This window comes from Brachyhypopomus gauderio, chromosome 12, assembly GCF_052324685.1.
Source record: "Brachyhypopomus gauderio isolate BG-103 chromosome 12, BGAUD_0.2, whole genome shotgun sequence".
NCBI classification, from domain to species: domain Eukaryota; kingdom Metazoa; phylum Chordata; class Actinopteri; order Gymnotiformes; family Hypopomidae; genus Brachyhypopomus; species Brachyhypopomus gauderio.
Genome location: NC_135222.1, coordinates 7,840,050 through 7,860,145, shown reverse-complemented (window position 1 = coordinate 7,860,145; position 20,096 = coordinate 7,840,050). Strand labels below are relative to the sequence as shown.

Below are 20,096 nucleotides of genomic sequence, written 5' to 3'. Positions count from 1 at the left end.
TTAATTGTTTATCATGTAACCTCTCATTTTACATTTTCACTGTTTGTCAATATTCCAGTGTGAGTTCTCAATAGGAATCGACCCCACTACTTTGGTGTTGGTAACATCTCACCCTTCCTGCTCTGGTCTTTAGAAAATACATGTAAGATGTAGTGGTCAGACATGTATGTACTGCTTTAATAAGTGAAATGGAGAGGTCTTAAAAATAATGGATGAAGTGTTACTGGCTTATTACCCACAGATCCTCGGTGTGTATTACGTAACCTAGTCTACGTTGTCTTTGTTTCCCATTCCCCTCATGCGGTCACATATGTTAGTGGTCCATAAAACAAGCAAGCAAAAATAAATAAATCTTAGAAAGAAGAGTTTTAAAAGCTACTGAAGTTTGATATCTCTGTGAGCACACAATCTGACCCCTTTACAATCTCCATTCTCGATTAAATTAACCTTCTGAGGTTCCACACATAGCTGATGTCAAAGAGCAGGCGGAATGGTGAGCCACCCTCCGTCGACCAGAGAAGATGGCAGCGTGGCGTTCCTGTGTAACCTTGACGCCTGTGTCACGTCTCCTCGTGCTAAACTTCAATACCTTCCTTTGCCATAGTTGCTCTGTCATTTTATTCTTGAGAGATACATTGCTCCCTGGACAGAATCGTCCCATCAGGGAGAGATGGACGTGTTTATTGCTGTGCTGTCCCTTGGGGTGTTTTGATGCTGAGGTGGTCTCTCCTCATGGAGTGATTTAACTTACGGTTTACCACGAACTTGCTAATTACTCTTCTTAGTTCAAGGATTCCTTCTGCAAATGTTTAACTCATTTGTGACTTTTTAAGGATTTTAGCACGGGTGTTTAATATCATTAATCTCAAAGGTTTGTTTTGCCTGTGTTTGGATAGCTTGAAAACATTGATGTTTTCATTGATTTCTAAGTAAATTAGTTTTTATTGATTTAATACTGTATTCTTTAGTTTATTTATTTTATCTTAAAACATTCCTATTGTGCCTTTTTTTGGCTGTGTTGATCACATGCACTGAGGCATGAGGATAAAATAGTCCTATTGGTTCCCAAGCGTAAACTGCCATTTGCCCTCAGCCAATCACTGTCCAGCTTTATCATCTCATCGCCTCGAGAGCCGTCTGTGGGGTTCCACCATTATAAATCATATATAGCAATGTGTGTGTGTGTGTGTGTGTGTGTGTTCCTCCTTATTGCTTTTAACCTACTTTACTGTCCAGGTTGGTGGAGTCACCTCTGAGTGGAGACTCTTCTCTCCTGTGGACAGTGGACTGAGGATGGTGTGTTGGACCCACGGCCGTTTCAGGCCTTTCTCGGTTAGCTTTTTATTTTGGGCTGATGGCGGGTACACGGTGCCGCACGGCTGGGGCGGGTAACGCAGCCTTGGGGCAGGATGTCCGCAGGGACGGGGGGGGGGAGTCGGTCTGCCTTAGCTGTGAAGTTAGGCAGATAAGGTGCCTCATTTTTCTGCCTGATTTATGACTGTTTTTGTTTCCTGGGAATGGGATGATGAATTTGTTTTCCACAGTTTTTAATGCTCAGCTATAAGGGGGAGGGAGCGTGAGCCCCCCCCCTCTCTAGCTGACTCTAACAAGTGGATGATCGTACATATGCTTCTTTGCTGACACTTTTCCTCACTGTGACTGACATGTATTCCCTTGGCGAGCATAAATTACTCAAATCTCATTAATATTTAGCACTCGCCTGCCTGGCTCCACACTGCTATATTTCAGCCCCAGCATGGTGGCTGTTAGCCGCTATCTGGATAGCCGTGCTTTTGAAGGTCGCTGCGCATATATTAACCTTGCGACACTTTAGTGCCGGACGTTTTTACTGCGGTGGCGTTGGAATTAATGGACAGCAGTCGTTCAACTATTTTCTTAGCACACGCTTCCCTTTGGGGATGTGTCTGCGTCACTGAATACTGGAGAAACAAGGACATACACACACACACACACACACAAAGAGGGTGAAAGAGAATGAAGGTAATGGGCAGATATTGGCTGAGAGGGAGGTGAGGTGCAGTGAGAGATGAATAAAGAGCGTTGTGGAGGTGGTGGAGGTGGTGGAGGATGTAGGAGGTGTCTCGGCCTGCTAATGGAAGCCCACAGCTCCTCCTGTAGGCCAGGTACACACACACAGTTCAAAGCTTTCAGAATTTTGGCGTCAGTCACTCCCGTCTCCCATTTTGTCTGCTTCCCCCGCTCTCTCCGCACATGTAAACATTTGCTGCAGTCGTTTCGTCTGAGCCGGTCCCCCCCCCCCCACCCCCCGAGGAGTCTGAATGCTCCCTGTTCATTGGTGCGACCGAGCCAATACTCATAAGCTCAAACTTGGTTTATGAACAGCGGATAAGATCTGCAGGGCTTAGAGGCCTGGGCAGACTTTCTGGAGTTTGCAGAAGCTGATGACTTGAACAGTGAGTGCACATGTAAACACACACACACACACAGAGGAAACTCACAAAACACGCACACAAAATGCACACACACAGTCCAGTGAGTATAAAACATACCTGCTCGCCTGTGAGCTCTGCTTTGTGCTCAACTGCCTTTAGTAACTGTCTTGATATTGTGGGAACTTAATGGTGGACCTTTAGAAGTCCTCCAGGAGTTGTGCTTCGCCGGATGAGAGCTGTGTTAGACTATCATGGGAGTGTCGGCTCTGTGTAAGCAAATCTCTACAATGAAGACAAACGGGAGGAAAATGAACTCTGAAAACATGAGGTGAGCTGAAAGGAAGAAGATCAGAACGCCTCTGTGCTTGGAACACCACCCCCACCCGCCGGAGCCTCGCTGGCACTTAATGTGATTGTGATGGGTGGGACTCTGTACTCGACAGCGCCTCTTCTGATTGGATACTCCCATTATGGTGAAGTGCTCTGCTCCTTTGGTCTGAGGCTTCAGCTTGTTCCAGATGTTTTGTGAGCGTGCGGTCCTCCTTGGGGGGTGGGGGGGGCTTGTGTCCTTGCTGATGCACAATAGTCCTGCTCCTGATTGTCTCCTGTGGGCTGATCTATCCAGCTGCGGCTGCTCTCATGGACATAATAGGGGGATAAAAGAAAGAGGAGAGAAGAGATGATGATGATGATGATGATTCCTTTGCTGGAGTTCTGAACACGGACGCTCAATCCCTACGAGGGACCCCTGCTGATAAGATTTCAGCTCACTTGATGTCAAATGAGGGTAGTGTCACCGGCCCGGTTCTGCGCGTGCGCCCGTGTCTTCCCCCTTCGCGTGTGCGCGGCGGAAGCGTTTTTCCCGTCTCTCGTTTCTGGTGGGACGGTTCTCTTTGTGGCGCCGTGTTGACGGGCGTCGCCAGCCCTGTCGGCGTGACTGCAGCTCCCATTAGTTTAGTGCTGCTGTAATCCCGACCGTGCGTCAACTCCTGCACTCCGCTTCACCTGCTGATGGGGGAAATATGGCTGCCTGCCTGCCGGCTATGCATTTCAATGAAGCGTCTGTCGAGACCCCGGGCCCTGCCCACTCAATATCGCTCAGCGCCTCGGCCCCGTCCTCCCAGGGAGCAGGGGACTAAATTGAATTTTCTCTTCCAGCGCGGGGCGCTTCATTCCTCAGCCGTCAGCGAGCGGACGACTCCTCCCCATCAGTGTCATGGCCTCTCATTACTGACCCCCTTCACACGGAGCCCACTGAAGAACAATCGGAGGAAAATTCCACCGAAGACCCGCACAGCTTCGCTGGACACCTGGATTGTGTTTTATTGAGCCCTGTTCACGCGGCGGCTGGGCGGGACCACACGCGCTTATATTATTGTTTGTACATCGATGAATCCTAACTCCATTCGCTTGTGGGAATATTGGTTATGAATGGGCCCAAAACACGTTCAGTAAATCAGATGTATAAATATGCTACTGCGTGCTGCTGCTTTCTGCTTCAAAGATACAAGAATAGTGACGAGGCGTGCGGGGAGACGAACACGGGGTTGCTGGGATTGGTCCAGGTGAGAGGGGAGCGTTGGGACACGCCCACGAGGCGGTCAGTGTTGGGACACGCCCACGAGACGGTGGGTGTTGGGACACGGCCATGAGGCGGTCGGTGTTGGGACACGCCCATGAGGCGGTGGGTGTTGGGACACGCCCATGAGGCGGTGGGTGTTGGGACACGCCCATGAGGCGGTGGGTGTTGGGACACGGCCATGGGGCGGTGGGTGTTGGGACATGGCCATGAGGCGGTGGGTGTTGGGACACGCCCATGAGGCGGTGGGTGTTGGGACACGCCCATGAGGCGGTGGGTGTTGGGACACGCCCATGAGGCGGTGGGTGTTGGGACACGCCCATGAGGCGGTGGGTGTTGGGACACGGCCATGAGGCGGTGGGTGTTGGGACACGCCCATGAGGCGGTGGGTGTTGGGACACGCCCATGAGGAGGCCATCATGAAGGTGGCTCTGAGGCGTGGCCTTTACGGCGGGCCTCAGCAGCCGCGGGGCTCGAGACTGGCGGTCAAACACGAGAGATTGTGAAGGAGGGAAGAAGGAATGTTTGCACTGCGTTGGGTGTTTGAAATTCATTTGGTGGACTTTTAATCAACTGATTAAATAGGACACTTGGAAGAGAGTGAAACAGACTGTTTTCAGTGTACACATATTTCACGTGTGTTTGTGACCAACAACAGTTAGCTTAGCTTCATAATGTTCTTTTTTTTTTGCAGTGTTTGATGTCTTCTCACAGGAGATGTGCAGTTCAAGCATGACATGTAAATATGGGACAGCGTGAACAGAGTCTATGAATCTGCCAGGTCTTCATTGACCTCCTTTCAATCTAAACTACCTTCTTGTACTTTTGTCCTCAAACTTTAGTTATACTGCAACTCCCTGGTGGCACGTATAGTGGTGACCCCTTGTGTGGGGCCCCTGTTGACGAGTGTAGGGGTGACCCATTGTGTGGGGCCCCTGGTGACGAGTGTAGGGGTGACCCCTTGTGTGGGGCCCCTGGTGACGAGTGTAGGGGTGACCCCTTGTGTGGGGCCCCTGGTGACGAGTGTAGGGGTGACCCCTTGTGTGGGGCCCCTGTTGACGAGTGTAGGGGTGACCCCTTGTGTGGGGCCCCTGGTGACGAGTGTAGGGGTGACCCCTTGTGTGGGGCCCCTGGTGACGAGTGTAGGGGTGACCCCTTGTGTGGGGCCCCTGTTGACGAGTGTAGGGGTGTCCCCTTGTGTGGGGCCCCTGGTGACGAGTGTAGGGGTGACCCCTTGTGTGGGGCCCCTGGTGACGAGTGTAGGGGTGACCCCTTGTGTGGGGCCCCTGGTGACGAGTATAGTGGTGACCCCTTGTGTGGGGCCCCTGTTGACGAGTGTAGGGGTGACCCCTTGTGTGGGGCCCCTGGTGACGAGTGTAGTGGTGACCCCTTGTGTGGGGCCCCTGTTGACGAGTGTAGGGGTGACCCCTTGTGTGGGGCCCCTGGTGACGAGTGTAGGGGTGACCCCTTGTGTGGGGCCCCTGGTGACGAGTGTAGGGGTGACCCCTTGTGTGGGGCCCCTGTTGACGAGTGTAGGGGTGACCCCTTGTGTGGGGCCCCTGGTGACGAGTGTAGGGGGGACCCCTTGTGTGGGGCCCCTGGTGACGAGTGTAGGGGTGACCCATTGTGTGGGGCCCCTGGTGACGAGTGTAGGGGTGTCCCCTTGTGTGGGGCCCCTTTTGGCTCAGTGTGGCCCTCTGCTTTACAGAATCACAGTGGCATTAGGTCACACAAGTTACAGTGATAACAAACTAATGTTGATCATTTGATGTTTTCTGTGATCTCCTACTGTAAATGTCCTAGTGGTGTAATTAATGTTTGATTGTTATTGTCATTAATGTTTGTTTGTTATTAATGTTTTTTTAATTCAGCTCCAGTGAATCATCCTGTCTTAACATTTGCTTTCTTCTCACTCTTTTGCTTTCTGTTTTATTCTCTCTCTCTCTCTCTCTCTCTCTCAATCACTCATATGCACACAAACCGCTTTTTCATTCTCTTCTCATTCTTTCTCTCATTTTCCTGTCTTCCCTTTCTCTCTTCCCCTTCCACTTTCTCTTTCTTTCTCTCTCTCACTCCTCCCCTTCCACTCTCACTCTCTCGATGAATATTTATCCAGCTAGCGTGTCATTACACATCACTGTTCCCTCATTCCTGTGAAGGGCTCTGATTATGCTGTTTTGTTGCAAATGTGCTCCAGTTGCAAACCTTCCATCCTGATTATTCAATTAGGGCCCGGTTCCTCATTGGCGCTGGAAGGTAAATAACAGAGTGAGTGTGGTGGTGTCCCTGGTGGTGTCCAGCATGGCTCTCCACGCTGCTCCTGTTTGTAATTTAACTTTGATTGGACCACTATGGTACATCTGCACCTTCCCATTTCACTAAAGCGTCAGTGCATTTCACCCACAAATCACCAACACCATCATCATCATCATCGTTATTATTATTTTTTTGGCAGCGGCACGCGTCGGAATCCTATCAGCAAATGAATGCCGCTGATGGACTTACGAGTCCCTTCTTCTCCGCTAGCCTCTGATCTGACAAACTGCGTTCGGGTTGAGCCTCTGTTTGGCCTCACCTTGAGCACGGCACCGACGTACACGCTCCGCTTTGATTAGATAGCTGCTGGGAGGCATGCGGCTTGTTGATTAGAACCGTACGAGGACGGCATGATGATGACACCGCGTGGCACACTGCCTGAACACCCCCTCCTCTCTCTCTCTCTCTCTTTCTCTCTCTCTCTCTCTCTCTCTCTCCCTCCCTGTTTTCTTCTTCACAGTCTCTTCATCACCTCTCTCATTCTCAGCGAGACGCTGGTCAGTAGCGTCTCCTAGTCAGTGTCATGTTCTCAAATCAGTGCGATCAGTGGAGGAGCGGCGGTGAGAGAGACGACTATGACTTTTACACCAGTGGCCACACAGCTCTCAGTGTGCAGTTGATTACTATGTAGCAGCGCTGCATTTACCTCTATGGTGAAGCGTGATTAAACAGACCAGAAGGACCCACGCCTGTCTCTCCCCGACTGCAATCAGAGGCAGCACCTCGAGAGCCGGCCTCCCTCCGGCTCTGCCACGCGCCCCACAATGCCCGGCTCACGTCTGCCCCTGACCCAGCTGGAAAGATGAACACACTCGTGAGGTTAGAGACGGAGGACGAGAGACGAGACGTGGATATCGACTTCCAGACTTTGGTGTGTCGCAGGCTGCCTGGACCCGTGGTTTCAGGAGTGGAGTGTGGAGCCCCTTCCTCTGGAATAAGGCTGCCACGCCCAGAGATCAGCACTTGTGTCCTGTTCTACAACATCAAACTAATGCTTTCCACTTGAGAGATTAGTGAATAGCACGCCGATGTTGAGTACTGCTGAATGCATAAACAGGCAGTGTATTGTATTGTACTGTTTGAGATGGATCTTCACTGATCATAGTAGTGATAATGGATGAGTCTCCAGAGTTTGTGCAGTTGTGCTTCAGAAAAGGCGTGTGGATTTATGTAATATAGCCTGGAGGAAGTTGGGGCTGAGTGCAGCATTAGGGTTTCACTGTTCCTCTGTGAGTGAAAGGCAGAGCTCTCGTGCACGATACACATCAGGCAGGACGCTCGTGCACGATTCACATCAGGCAGAACTCTCGTGCACGATTCACATCAGGCAGGACGCTCGTGCACGATACACATCAGGCAGAGCTCTCGTGCACGATACACATCAGGCAGAGCTCTCGTGCACGATTCACATCAGGCAGGACGCTCGTGCACGATTCACATCAGGCAGGACGCTCGTGCACGATACACATCAGGCAGGACGTTCGTGCACGGTACACATCAGGCAGGACGCTCGTGCACGGTACACATCAGGCAGGACGCTCGTGCACGATACACATCAGGCAGGACGCTCGTGCACGATACACATCAGGCAGGACGTTCGTGCACGGTACACATCAGGCAGAGCTCTCGTGCACGATTCACATCAGGCAGGACGCTCGTGCACGATACACATCAGGCAGGACGTTCGTGCACGGTACACATCAGGCAGGACGCTCGTGCACGGTACACATCAGGCAGGACGCTCGTGCACGGTACACATCAGGCAGGACGCTCGTGCACGATACACATCAGGCAGGACGCTCGTGCACGATACACATCAGGCAGAGCTCTCGTGCACGATTCACATCAGGCAGGACGCTCGTGCACGATTCACATCAGGCAGGACGCTCGTGCACGATTCACATCAGGCAGGACGCTCGTGCACGATACACATCAGGCAGGACGTTCGTGCACGGTACACATCAGGCAGGACGCTCGTGCACGATACACATCAGGCAGGACGCTCGTGCACGATACACATCAGGCAGGACGTTCGTGCACGGTACACATCAGGCAGAGCTCTCGTGCACGATTCACATCAGGCAGGACGCTCGTGCACGATACACATCAGGCAGGACGTTCGTGCACGGTACACATCAGGCAGGACGCTCGTGCACGGTACACATCAGGCAGGACGCTCGTGCACGATACACATCAGGCAGGACGCTCGTGCACGATACACATCAGGCAGGACGTTCGTGCACGGTACACATCAGGCAGGACGTTCGTGCACAGTACACATCAGGCAGGACGCTCGTGCATGATTCACATCAGGCAGAACTCTCGTGCACGATTCACATCAGGCAGGACGCTCGTGCACGGTACACATCAGGCAGGACGCTCGTGCACGATACACATCAGGCAGAACGCTCGTGCACGATACACATCAGGCAGAACGCTCGTGCACGATACACATCAGGCAGAACGCTCGTGCACGATACACATCAGGCAGGACGCTCGTGCACGATACACATCAGGCAGAGCTCTCGTGCACGATTCACATCAGGCAGAGCTCTCGTGCACGATACACATCAGGCAGGACGTTCGTGCACGGTACACATCAGGCAGGACGCTCGTGCACGGTACACATCAGGCAGGACGCTCGTGCACGATACACATCAGGCAGGACGCTCGTGCACGATACACATCAGGCAGGACGTTCGTGCACGGTACACATCAGGCAGGACGTTCGTGCACGGTACACATCAGGCAGGACGCTCGTGCACGATTCACATCAGGCAGAACTCTCATGCACGATTCACATCAGGCAGGACGCTCGTGCACGATACACATCAGGCAGAGCTCTCGTGCACGATACACATCAGGCAGGACGCTCGTGCACGGTACACATCAGGCAGGACGCTCGTGCATGATACACATCAGGCAAGACGCTCGTGCACGATACACATCAGGCAGGACGCTCGTGCACGGTACACATCAGGCAGGACGCTCGTGCATGATACACATCAGGCAAGACGCTCGTGCACGATACACATCAGGCAAGACGCTCGTGCACGATACACATCAGGCAGGACGTTCGTGCACGGTACACATCAGGCAGGACGTTCGTGCACGGTACACATCAGGCAGGACGTTCGTGCACGGTACACATCAGGCAGGACGTTCGTGCACAGTACACATCAGGCAGGACGCTCGTGCACGATTCACATCAGGCAGAACTCTCGTGCACGATTCACATCAGGCAGAACTCTCGTGCACGATTCACATCAGGCAGAACTCTCGTGCACGGTACATATCTGCTAGAATGCTTGTGCACTGTACACCAAGCAGACCACTCATGTACGGTATAGTGTAAGATTGAAAAGCTTTTCCAATAAATTTTGTAATATATTTACCTTTTGAAAATTTTTTGAAAAGTGAAAACGTTTTTTTGGCCTTTTTATTCTTGACTGATTTTGGGGCCAGTTTTTGTGTTGGAAATTTCTGTTCACGCTGTACTGATGAAGAGGCTTCACTGTGGCTCTTTGTGGATGCGGTTAGATGAAGACTGAAGACAGCTGGGTAACGCCGCTGTGGCTCCGTGTGATTGGCTGGTCTGGCGACTCTGGGCCCTGCAGGATGAAGATCTCCTACTGCACCTCCACTCTTCACTGCTCCACCAACTTGGCCATTTTCAGAAAGGGGGTCTGGAAAAGCCTCGTAATCGCCATGCGGATTCTGCTGAGCTGAGAGGCCTGCTGCTCAGTAATGCTCCATCTCAGAGGATGGACCCTGTCTCTCTCCATCTAAATAGTCTCATCCTGTTATTCCTCTCCCTGTCTCTCTCACCCATTCTCTCTCTGTTTCTCTCTCACTCTCTCTGCCCCCCCACCCCCCTATGTCTCTCTCTGGTCTGGTTTGTGGTCTGCAGCCTGTGGTCAGTTTAGGCTGTAATCTAGCCTCTGAAGGGTACCCACGCCTCTTGACACTGGCTTTTGGAAAATTGGCTATTGATGCCGGGCGCACTTCTTCGCCCGCACTGAGGCAATTTCACAGGCGCAGAGCGGAGCAGCCCCTCACAGCCCCTCACAGCCCCTCGCCGCCCTGTCACGAGTGACGTGATCAACAGCCCGGCGCTCTGGTATTTCTGCAGAGAGGGGCGGGTGGTGATAGCGGAGACAAGCGAGGGACGGGCTGTGGCGTCCCTCTTTTGCGGATTCTTTGCTATTGTGGGCGTCAGGTGGAGTGAAGCGGCTGCAGCAGCCCACGGCTAGATGGGCTTAAGTATAGAGATACACAGCAGTGAGTGGTGGAAGAGTTTAGACTGCATGTGTGTTTGTTTACCTGCCTGTCTGATTGCAGGAATAGAGATTGGCTCGTGGTCTCACTGAGTGGTTCAGTGCTCGCTCTCTCTGTCTGTCTCTCTCTGTTTTTTTTTCTTTTTACATAATAGTCTACTTTACTTCTTCTCATGCAACATTTGGTCTCCTTTCACTGTTCACTGATCAGAGATGTGTTGCACTGTGCAAGGTCTGAAGATAACCCGGGTTAATCATGTTTAATACGTTTTATTAATCGGTGTTTCACTCCACATCTTCTTGCTCTTCTTACTGCAGACTCAGATTTGCACTGTGGTATTTTCCTCCACCACTAGTGGGCAAATCAATCGAGCTGCAGAGCGCGAGATTCTGTTTGAATGGAATTAAAATAAACATCTTCGCTCCATTAGCAATGCCTTTGCCCATTGCTCCAGGGGCAGAGCTTAATCTCCTGGAGAGAGAGGAATGTGCTGACATTTAATAGGGTCTAACAAACACTGCCCTGATAAGGCCTATTGACTTTCATCTGTTTCTGCCTTTTGCCAGTGTGTAATGTCGGGAGCTTGATTGGGTTAATATGGGATATCAACTCATAAAGTAACCCGGCACTTTCCTCATTGCCAGCACTGGGGTCAGTGAAGGGAAACTGGGAGAGCAAACAGAAGGCAGACAGGGAAACTTGAAGTGGCGTTGTGAAGGAGAGGAAAGAAGGACGTTCAGTTCACCAACGTCTCACTTTCACACTGCTGCTGCTTGCCACCATTTGTCAGTGTTTTCATTTCATTGTTATGTTTCTGTGTGTTGTGTGTTGACAGCTGGGTGCAGAGTTTCGGTCATGAGGGCCTGGGTCTTCTTTTGGATATACTGGAGCGTCTCCTGCACAAAAACCAGTAAGATGGACTACATTACCCATAAGTCCCTGCAATGAGTTGCACTGAAACGTGCAATGCTTGCAGCCTCTCGTCTTGATTTCGAGGGGACAGTTTAGTGCAACTGTCTGGCTGTATTTTTGCGTCACTTTCTAATCACACTGGTTTCTCTCTTTGCAGCCAGGAGAAGGTTGATAAGAAGAGTCAGTACAAAGTCATCCAGTGCCTGAGGGCTTTCATGAACAACAAGGTAATGTGGCCATGTGAACAACAAGGTAACGTGGGCATGTGAATAACAAGGTAATGTTGGAATAACAGCAGGTCCTAGAAGAGCCTCCGACTCTACGACAGACTAGCGCTACATATTGGCCAGAGTGCTTCTTAAGTCATCTGAAGTAATTTAAAGTCCATCAGTCACCATTTTCTATCTTCACACTAAAAGGTAATTCAGTACATCTTTCTGTTGAGGTATTACTGTAATAGTTCTTTCTTTTCCGACAGGATTTGAATTAAGAATGCAATGGCCAGTGTATATCCTAAAATATTCATATTTTCTACATAACTTAAATTTGGCTTCGTTGATTCTACACTTGAGTGTAGTTTAAATGAGTTTAATGATCTGCTGAGGTTGGTTAAGAAAGAAAGGAGAAAAATCTGACCATTTAAATAACCGAATGACTGCAGAACCGGCACCGTGGCCCAAGGCCTCACAAGCTGTCAACGTTCTGTAGAGAGCATCACGGACCGACTTCATCATCCTCTGGCTACACATGACCGATCTTTCAGTTTCATTTATCGTAAGACGCAACGCATTCATTAAAACACATTATAACTCGGAGATCCAGGGTCCAGACCTTTGACTATTTCTAAGGTTACTGCTGGAGAAATGGAATGAGACTTTTACATGAGAGCAAAAGCTTGGTTGTCCTAGTCCTCTCTTCTCTTCATGGTGTTTGTAGGGCTGGACCCGAATATTCAGATATTCGGATATTCGGTCATTGAGTAGGTATTCGGTTTTTAATTTTGGTATTCGGATATTCGTGGTTTTTTTTCTTAGCTCCGCCTCACTCTAACGTTACAGTTCCGTTCAGGTTAATGGCGGTATATGAGAGGCAAAATGCATTAGGTATTAGCAGTGCTTAATTTGTAAATCAAACGATGCCGGAACGCAAACAGCGGACAACATAAAATGTTGCCGGATCGAGGCAGACAGTTACCGGAACGCACGCTTCAAAATTAAAGAGTTCCCGGATCATATTCCAGCAGGATCCGGCTCAAATTAAGCCCTGGGTATTAGGTATTTTTAATGTGTGTGCTCCGTTATTAAATTTGGCGTTTGTTTAAGCTTCCCTGTAATCTATAATTATTTAATATTGATTTCTTTTGAAGCTATTAAAAGTCTGTTGTTTACAGAATGTTTCTCCCCGCGTTTCATGTCTTTTTTTGTGTTTCCCCCCCCCCCGATTTTTTCGCTGCGCACATCGGCCCAGTGTCCGCGGCTGCTCCGCTGCGCAAGCCGGCCCAGTGAATAGCTGTGTTTTTGTGTTTTAGTACTTGGGTTATAGGCCTACTTGAAACAAAAAAATTTGTTTGTCCAGAAAGTATTTTATATTCTTAAACATTGTTAATTATATTACAGTGATCGAAAGTCATTGTAAATTGTGTTGTTGTTGGCCGATTTCAGTTTAATGATGTGCAGTGCGTAGCTAAATAGCTGTTTTTTGTGGTTTTGCACTTAAGCTATAAGCTCAATATAAAAAAGTTCATTTGTTTAGAACAGGGTTAATCAACTATATTGTTCTGCGGGCCAAATTTGGCAGATAGCTCTGGCCTGCGGTCCGGGGGACGTAACACTCGTGACGGAGTTCAGCGCTATTTTCAATATTTTCAATAGCGGTGAAATAAATGCTCCGGTTTAAAATGAATTCTCCCGTCAAAATTAAGAAATATTTTAAACAATTTATTCTGGGTCCGGATGGGATGGCATTTCCGTATCCAGTAAATCAGGAATGAGATTGGGTCCGGACAGGACTGCATTCGGGTCCGGATCCGGACCGCGGTCCGCCAGTTTCTGACCCGTTTTAGAAAGTATTTTATATTCTTAATATAATTTGTTTTTAATCCGTCTTATTTAAAAACGAAGCTTCGAATATTCGCTTCGAATCAGTGCCGAATATCCGGAGCTCAAAAAACGCTATTCGGGCCAGCCCTAGGTGTTTGTAGAGCGCCAGCACAGACGCCCGGTACCTGTCCAACACAGCCCGGTCAAGACCGTCCTATCACTGCCCTGATTCTCCTAGTCGGCCACGCCCCCTCACCCACCCACGCAGTCCCACAGGACGGTGCTCTCGTTTGGCTGGAGCTGATGAGACATGAGCCCCCCCCACCCCCAGAAAGGCTTTGTGTAACACTTAGAACTTGGAAAGGGGGGGATGGGGTCCCTGGGCACCAGTACAAGAGAAGTTTGGCAGGGGGCTTTTAATGATTTGCCCACCCCTGTTAGAGCTGGCTGATGGATGAGGGCGTCCAGTAGTGATTCTGATGTGCTGGAGGTGGCCTGCAGTCTGCGGAGTCATCTCCTCCCCCCCCACCCCCCTCAGACGTGAAAACACTAGACTGCGTTGTGCACAGCAGAGTGGGCCTTGACCTGTGCTACCGTGTTTGTTGCACCCTGCTACGGTCAGTAGGCTCGGGGATCTCTGATTGGGTGGACATCGCTGGGCTGGGTAAATATGTCTCGCCATGGTGACGAGTGGGTGGGAGGACCATGCAGAGATGGTTTCAGATTTTGCGACGCCGCCTCTAGCTGTTTAGCACTCTTCATGATCACAAGATCACACCCGGCATGCTCACACACTCCTGTCCGTATGCTCTGAACCGCCACCTTCCTGCCTGTCGCCTTCCTGTCTGTCGCCTTCTTGTTGAGTTTTGTAGTTGATTTATTAATTGTCTGCACGTCTGCTCACAGTTAATAATATATCTATCAATTTCACTAAAAGAATACAAGATAATTGATTATGTCAGCATGCTTCATTAAGCATGAGCCATTTTTTAATTAAAATATTAAAATGGGTCATAAGATCTGTGAAACTTTCTCTCTGTTGAACATTTTATCAGGTTGGGCTGCAGAAAGACATCCTAGCCACCCTGTTACAAAATCACACTGTCTCTCTGTGTACTGTGTCTCTTCCTCCATTTCATCTTGCGCTCTCTCTCTCTCTCTCACTATCACTCTGTCGCGCACACATGCACACATACTGCTTCTTCATTCTTTTTATCTCCCACTCTTTCAACACACATTCTCCCTTCTCTTCCCCTCCTGTCCTCTCTCTCTCTCTCTCTCTCTCTCTCTCTCTCTCTCTCTCTCTCTCTCTCTCTCTCTCTCTCTCTCTCTCTCTCTCTCTCTCTCTCTCTCTCTCAGCCTGTAAGCTCTTGTGTAATCAGGTGGGGAAATTGTTATTTACCCACAGGCCTGTCGCCACTCCAGACCTCTTCTGCTGCCCCACGGCACACTGGGATATTTTTCACCCGTAGCGCGTGTGCCAGACAGGTGTTCCTGTCCAGCTGGCAAACGCTTCACCAAATGAAGACGGAGAACAGCAGTAACATGCTTTCACACATTAGCACACAAACACTCCCCAAGAACTCTGCCTCTCCACGGCTCCACCGAAAGGACCGTCTTTTCACGTCTAAATTCTTATGGGGATTCAACTGAAGAACATCTGGTCAGATCGAAAAAAGGCTTTTACAAGTCATTAATATTTTTGACAACATAATAAAATCTCTAAAACCCTTAATATATCTTTTTGATTTGACTGAATCTGTACTCTCTTGGTGTGTGTGTGTGTAATATATAATTTATAATAAAACGGTAATTAAAAGTTGTACACACACAGTGTGTAATAATGCTGTATATAATTATGTCTGATGCGCCATGCAGGCTGCTTTAGGTAATAGTCACTGCAAAATTATAGATGGATACAAATGTTTTTGATGTGTTATGACTATATAAATAACAGGGAAATAAATTATATTTAATTGTGTCCATTTTAGTTAGAGTGCAAGCAGAAACGTGGCGTGGTTCTTGTGACTGACGACTGGAGGAGGTCTTGAGTGTGATTTGGGCACCGGAGTGTGTGGCGGTCCACCCCCACGTGTAGTGATGTGGCGGTGCTGTCTGCCGTTAGCCCGGACCCCTCATCTTCTCAAAGCCAGGGCTGTTCTCAGCTGTGTTTGAGCCCTTCCAACTGCGCTTGTCATTCCAGACCCCCAAGGCTCCTCTGGCCCGCGCCTGCATCTGTGAATTCATCTACCTCTTTGCATCTCTCTCTCTCTCTCTCTCTCTCTCTCTCTCTGTGTCAATCTCTTTTCTGCTCCCCCCCCTCCTGTTCACTCTGTCTCCTTCCCTTCCTCTCCGTCTCTCTCTCCTTATATGTTCTATCTCTTCTTTGAACATGCGCTCTCTCTCTCTCCCTCCCCCTTTTGCTCTTTCCTCTCTTGTGCACTCTCTACTTAGCTCCCTTTTGCTCCCCTTCCCCACCTTTCTCTCTCTCCCTCTCTCTCTCTCTCTCTCTCTCTCTCTCTCTCTCTCCCTCTCTCTCTCTCTCTCTCCCTCTCTGTCTCCCTCTCTGTCTCTCTCACACACACACACTTTCTCTCTCTCTCTCTCTCTCTCTCTCTCTCTCCCTCTCTCTCTCTCTCTCTCTCCCTCTCTGTCTCCCTCTCTGTCTCTCTCACACACACACACTTTCTCTCTCTCTCTCTCTCTCTCCCTCTCTGTCTCTCTCACACACACACACACACACACACACACACTTTCTCTCTCTCTCTCTCGCTCACACACACAGACACACACACACACACTTTCTCTCTCTCTCTCTCTCTCTCTCTCATTCTAACATTTACATATCCCTGATCACATGTGCACTGGTGTCATTATCCCAAGGTCGAGTCTTCAGACTGCAGAGTGTCCAGGCCCGGCTCACATTCTCAGACCTCTCATCCTCTGAAGTGTCACCACTCATTTAAAACTTTAGGGGAGAAATGTCTGCTCCATATTAATATTCCTGAGCCTCACTGCATTGGCTGTGTGTCTTCTAGTAGATATTAAAAGGGCCCAATCACGTTCCAGGTATTTAAATAATGGAAACAGTTGTAGGATATGGATAACACTTCTGCTTAAGAATAATGCAAACAAGGTTAAATAATCAAACTACATTAGCTAAAAGGAAATCAATGTTCTGGGTACTGTCTATAGCCAGCGTTTCCCAGAAGTCTCTGTGACAGTGGGGCTGTAGTTCTGGATTGGATCACTCTCACAGCCAGTGCAGATCAACAGAACCATGGATCATCTGCCATAGAGTAACTGTGTTAGGAGTCATTACAGCTACATTAAAGCTCTTTTCATTAAAATGGAACAGAATGAAGCGAATACGTGTACCCTGAGAAAGCAAAGCACTCAGAAAATACCTTGTACAAAAACAGACGCACGGCCAAGTGTACAGAACCACAGACCTGTTAATCAAGCGCAGAAAATTTGAGAAGTTACTTCAACAATATTCTTGTGAATGGCGTTGGCATATTATATCACTTTGAGTTGCCGTTGTGTGTGAAAGGTGCCGTATAAATAAACTTGCCTCATAAAACAACGGTATGCTAGATATAGAATAGAATAGATATTCTTAGATATGGCGTTGGAGTATTGAAGAACAACGGAGAACTTCTTAGCATGCCAGAATATTCACTTAAGTAGTTTTATTAACCAGAGAACAGCTATAGTGCAAGTGGCTCCGCCCACTTGGAGCTCCTCTCTGTAGGCAGTGGGCTCGGCGCTGATGGAGTTATTTTCTGTGTGTTGGCAGTATGGACTGGAGCGGATCCTCGGGGAGGAGAGGAGCCTGGTGCTGCTGGCTCAGGCCATGGATCCCTGTCAGCCGGCCATGATGACAGACGTCGTCAAACTGCTCTCTGCCATCTGCATCGTGGGAGAGGACAACATGTACGTTCCCCGGTGTCCGCTGCCCGTATCTGTCTCTCTGGCCTTCATCCGGGGCCCAGCACTGACCTGGATGTGACTGAATGTTTTCTGGGGTGTGTGTGTGTGTGTGTGTGTGTGTGTGTGTGTGTGTGTGTGTGTGTGTGTGTGTGTGTGTGTGTGTGTGTGTGTGTGTGTGTGTGTGTGTGTGAAAGCTATGTGAACCTCATTCAATGTCACCTCAGTTCCACCAGACGTCATGAAGGCAGTTGCCATGAAATCAAAAGCCTTGCTTAATTCAGCTGGAAAACTAAAAAATGAGTTAGTAGAAGCATGTTCGCATTTTAAACAAATCACGCCTCAGCTGTACTGTATGGGTTTCTTAAGCAAAATGTTTTTTCATGACTTTACTGCCTAGTGTTGGTGTCAAAGTGTTTGAGCTCATGTAATATTTTCCCTGGGTGGCTTTGCTGTCCCGTGGCCTTGTCGGGGTCCACTCACATCCTCTCATATATTGATCATGTCAACTTCACTCCTTATCTCCCTGAATCTATCCTCTCTGAGTTTTTCTGGCCTGAGATTGGATCTCACCCGCAGGGTACATTTGGCAAAAATTAGCAAAAAATTCATTACTGGTGTGTTATCAGAATGCTCTCAGTGTGAAAGTAACCCCTGTAGCCATGCCAAGTAAATACTGCAGTGATAAAAAAAAAAAGAAATATAATTTCTAGGAAAGAAAAGAAAGTTATTAGATGTAAAGTGAGGTGGAGAGACAAATCAGAGCAGGAGAGGCAGTGGCATGAGAGTCAGGGAGAGGCAGTGGCATGAGAGGCAGTGGCGTGAGAGTCAGGGAGAGGCCACTGCCAGTGGTGTGAGAGGCAGTGGCATTAGAGGCAGTGGCGTGAGAGGCAGTGACATTAGAAGCAGTGGCGTGAGAACAAGGCCCCTGCCGGCTGCAGGAGGAGCTGATGGTCACGTGGGCCTTGAGGCCCTGCGGCCCTGTGTGCTGACGTGTGGTGTGTTTCTGCAGACTGGAGAAGGTGCTGGACGCCATCACGGGTGCAGGTGAGAGACGAGGGACCAGGCGCTTCAGTCCCATAGTGCAGGGCCTCTCGGACCGCTCCATCCAGCTGCAGGTAGGAGTCCTCCCTGACCACGCAGGGGCACCACCCAACCCCCCCAACCCTCCGCTTCCTCCTGCTACAGCACCACCTGTCTGTCCTCCCCCCTGCTCAATCACCACCTGCCTTAACTTCCTCCACTAGGGCACCCCCCACCAGGACACCACCTGCCCCCACTAGAACCCACACACACTAGAGACCAATTGACACCCCACCTTGCACCACCCATCTGCCTCCACCCATGCCTGTCTGCCTGCAATCCTACAACCATGCTTGCATAGCTAGTCCGACTGTACTAAACAAAAATAAAATCAGACACAAACAAACGAGCAACATCTCTTAAAGCAACAACTACATCAGATGATTCGTTTAAAGAGATCTTCAGGCTACCCAATTACAGCTTTGAAATGATTACTAACATTTGGGCTTGTCCATGTTTGTAATAGGCAAAACTTAAACTAATAGCTCTATAGCATATGCTGAACTTTTACAACACAAAAGTTTTTTGAAATCCCGTATTTATGTTCTGCAGGGCTTTTACACGTTAATTAAAATTTCCGAGTGGGTGGACAGGCAGGCTCTGTTGACTGAAAGGGACGCTGTGAAATTCCCTGTGGAATAAAGCAGTCACAGTAGTTAGCACAGCCCCAGAGAGGAGCGGAGCAGTGTGGGTGTGCAGCTTCAACAGCACTGCAGTCTGAGATGTTCCTCCACTGGAGTCTGAGATGTTCCTCCACTGGAGTCTGAGATGTTCCTTCACTGGAGTCTGAGATGTTCCTCCACTGCACTCATGTGTCTCCTCTCTAGCAGTCATTCAGTAGCCAGGCTACTAGTGATCGGTATACTGGATACAAAGGCATGTAGTATTCTTGTTGTTTATAGTATACTACAACGGCATGTAGTATTCTTGTTGTTTGTAGTATACTACAAACACATGTAGTATTCTTGTTGTTTGTAGTATACTACAAACACATGTAGTATTCTTGTTGCTTGATAACATTGTCTGATGAAAAGGGAATGTGAGGTGGCCGACTCCCTGTGATGTGCGTGACGCCACCCGTGATGTCACGCGTGTGCATGTGCGTGAGTGGGTGGGTGTCTGGCACAAGGGCTGATGGCTGCTCGCTGCTTTTCCTCACTAGACTGTGGCCCTTTGACCACGTGGTGGTGATCCTGAACACAGGCTGCTGTCAGGGCCTCTGGGGTGTGTGAGGAAAGCAGAGACATGAACCCACGTGTGCAGTGTTCACGCCACTCTGCCTGTGAGTGAGTGTGTGTGTGTGTGTGTGTGTGTGTGTTGAATGAGGGTGGTGTGAGTGGTGGTGTGTGTTGAATGAGGGTGGGGTGAGTGTTGGGGTGGTGGTGTGTGCTGAATATGGGTGGGGTGAGTGTTGGTGTGTGCTGAATGAGGGTGGGTGAGTGTTGGAGTGGTGGTGTGTGCTGAATGAGGGTGGGGTGAGTGTTGGGGGAGAGGTGTGTGCTGAATGAGGGTGGGGTGAGTGTTGGGGGAGAGGTGTGTGCTGAA

The 20,096-nt window shown here is 49.4% G+C and overlaps 1 protein-coding gene across 5 annotated transcripts in view; it reads left to right on the top strand.

Annotated features, from left to right (window-relative positions):
• The window catches only part of LOC143528885 (protein diaphanous homolog 3-like), a 285,913-nt gene that overhangs the window by 80,606 nt on the left and 185,211 nt on the right, over positions 1 to 20,096 (top strand). For all 5 annotated transcript variants that reach the window (XM_077024807.1, XM_077024808.1, XM_077024806.1 and 2 more), the window contains 4 exons: positions 11,423 to 11,497; positions 11,657 to 11,726; positions 17,338 to 17,474; positions 18,481 to 18,586. In XM_077024807.1, coding sequence (XP_076880922.1) covers positions 11,423 to 11,497; positions 11,657 to 11,726; positions 17,338 to 17,474; positions 18,481 to 18,586 — 388 coding nt within the window. The remainder of the gene's footprint in view (positions 1 to 11,422; positions 11,498 to 11,656; positions 11,727 to 17,337; positions 17,475 to 18,480; positions 18,587 to 20,096) is intronic.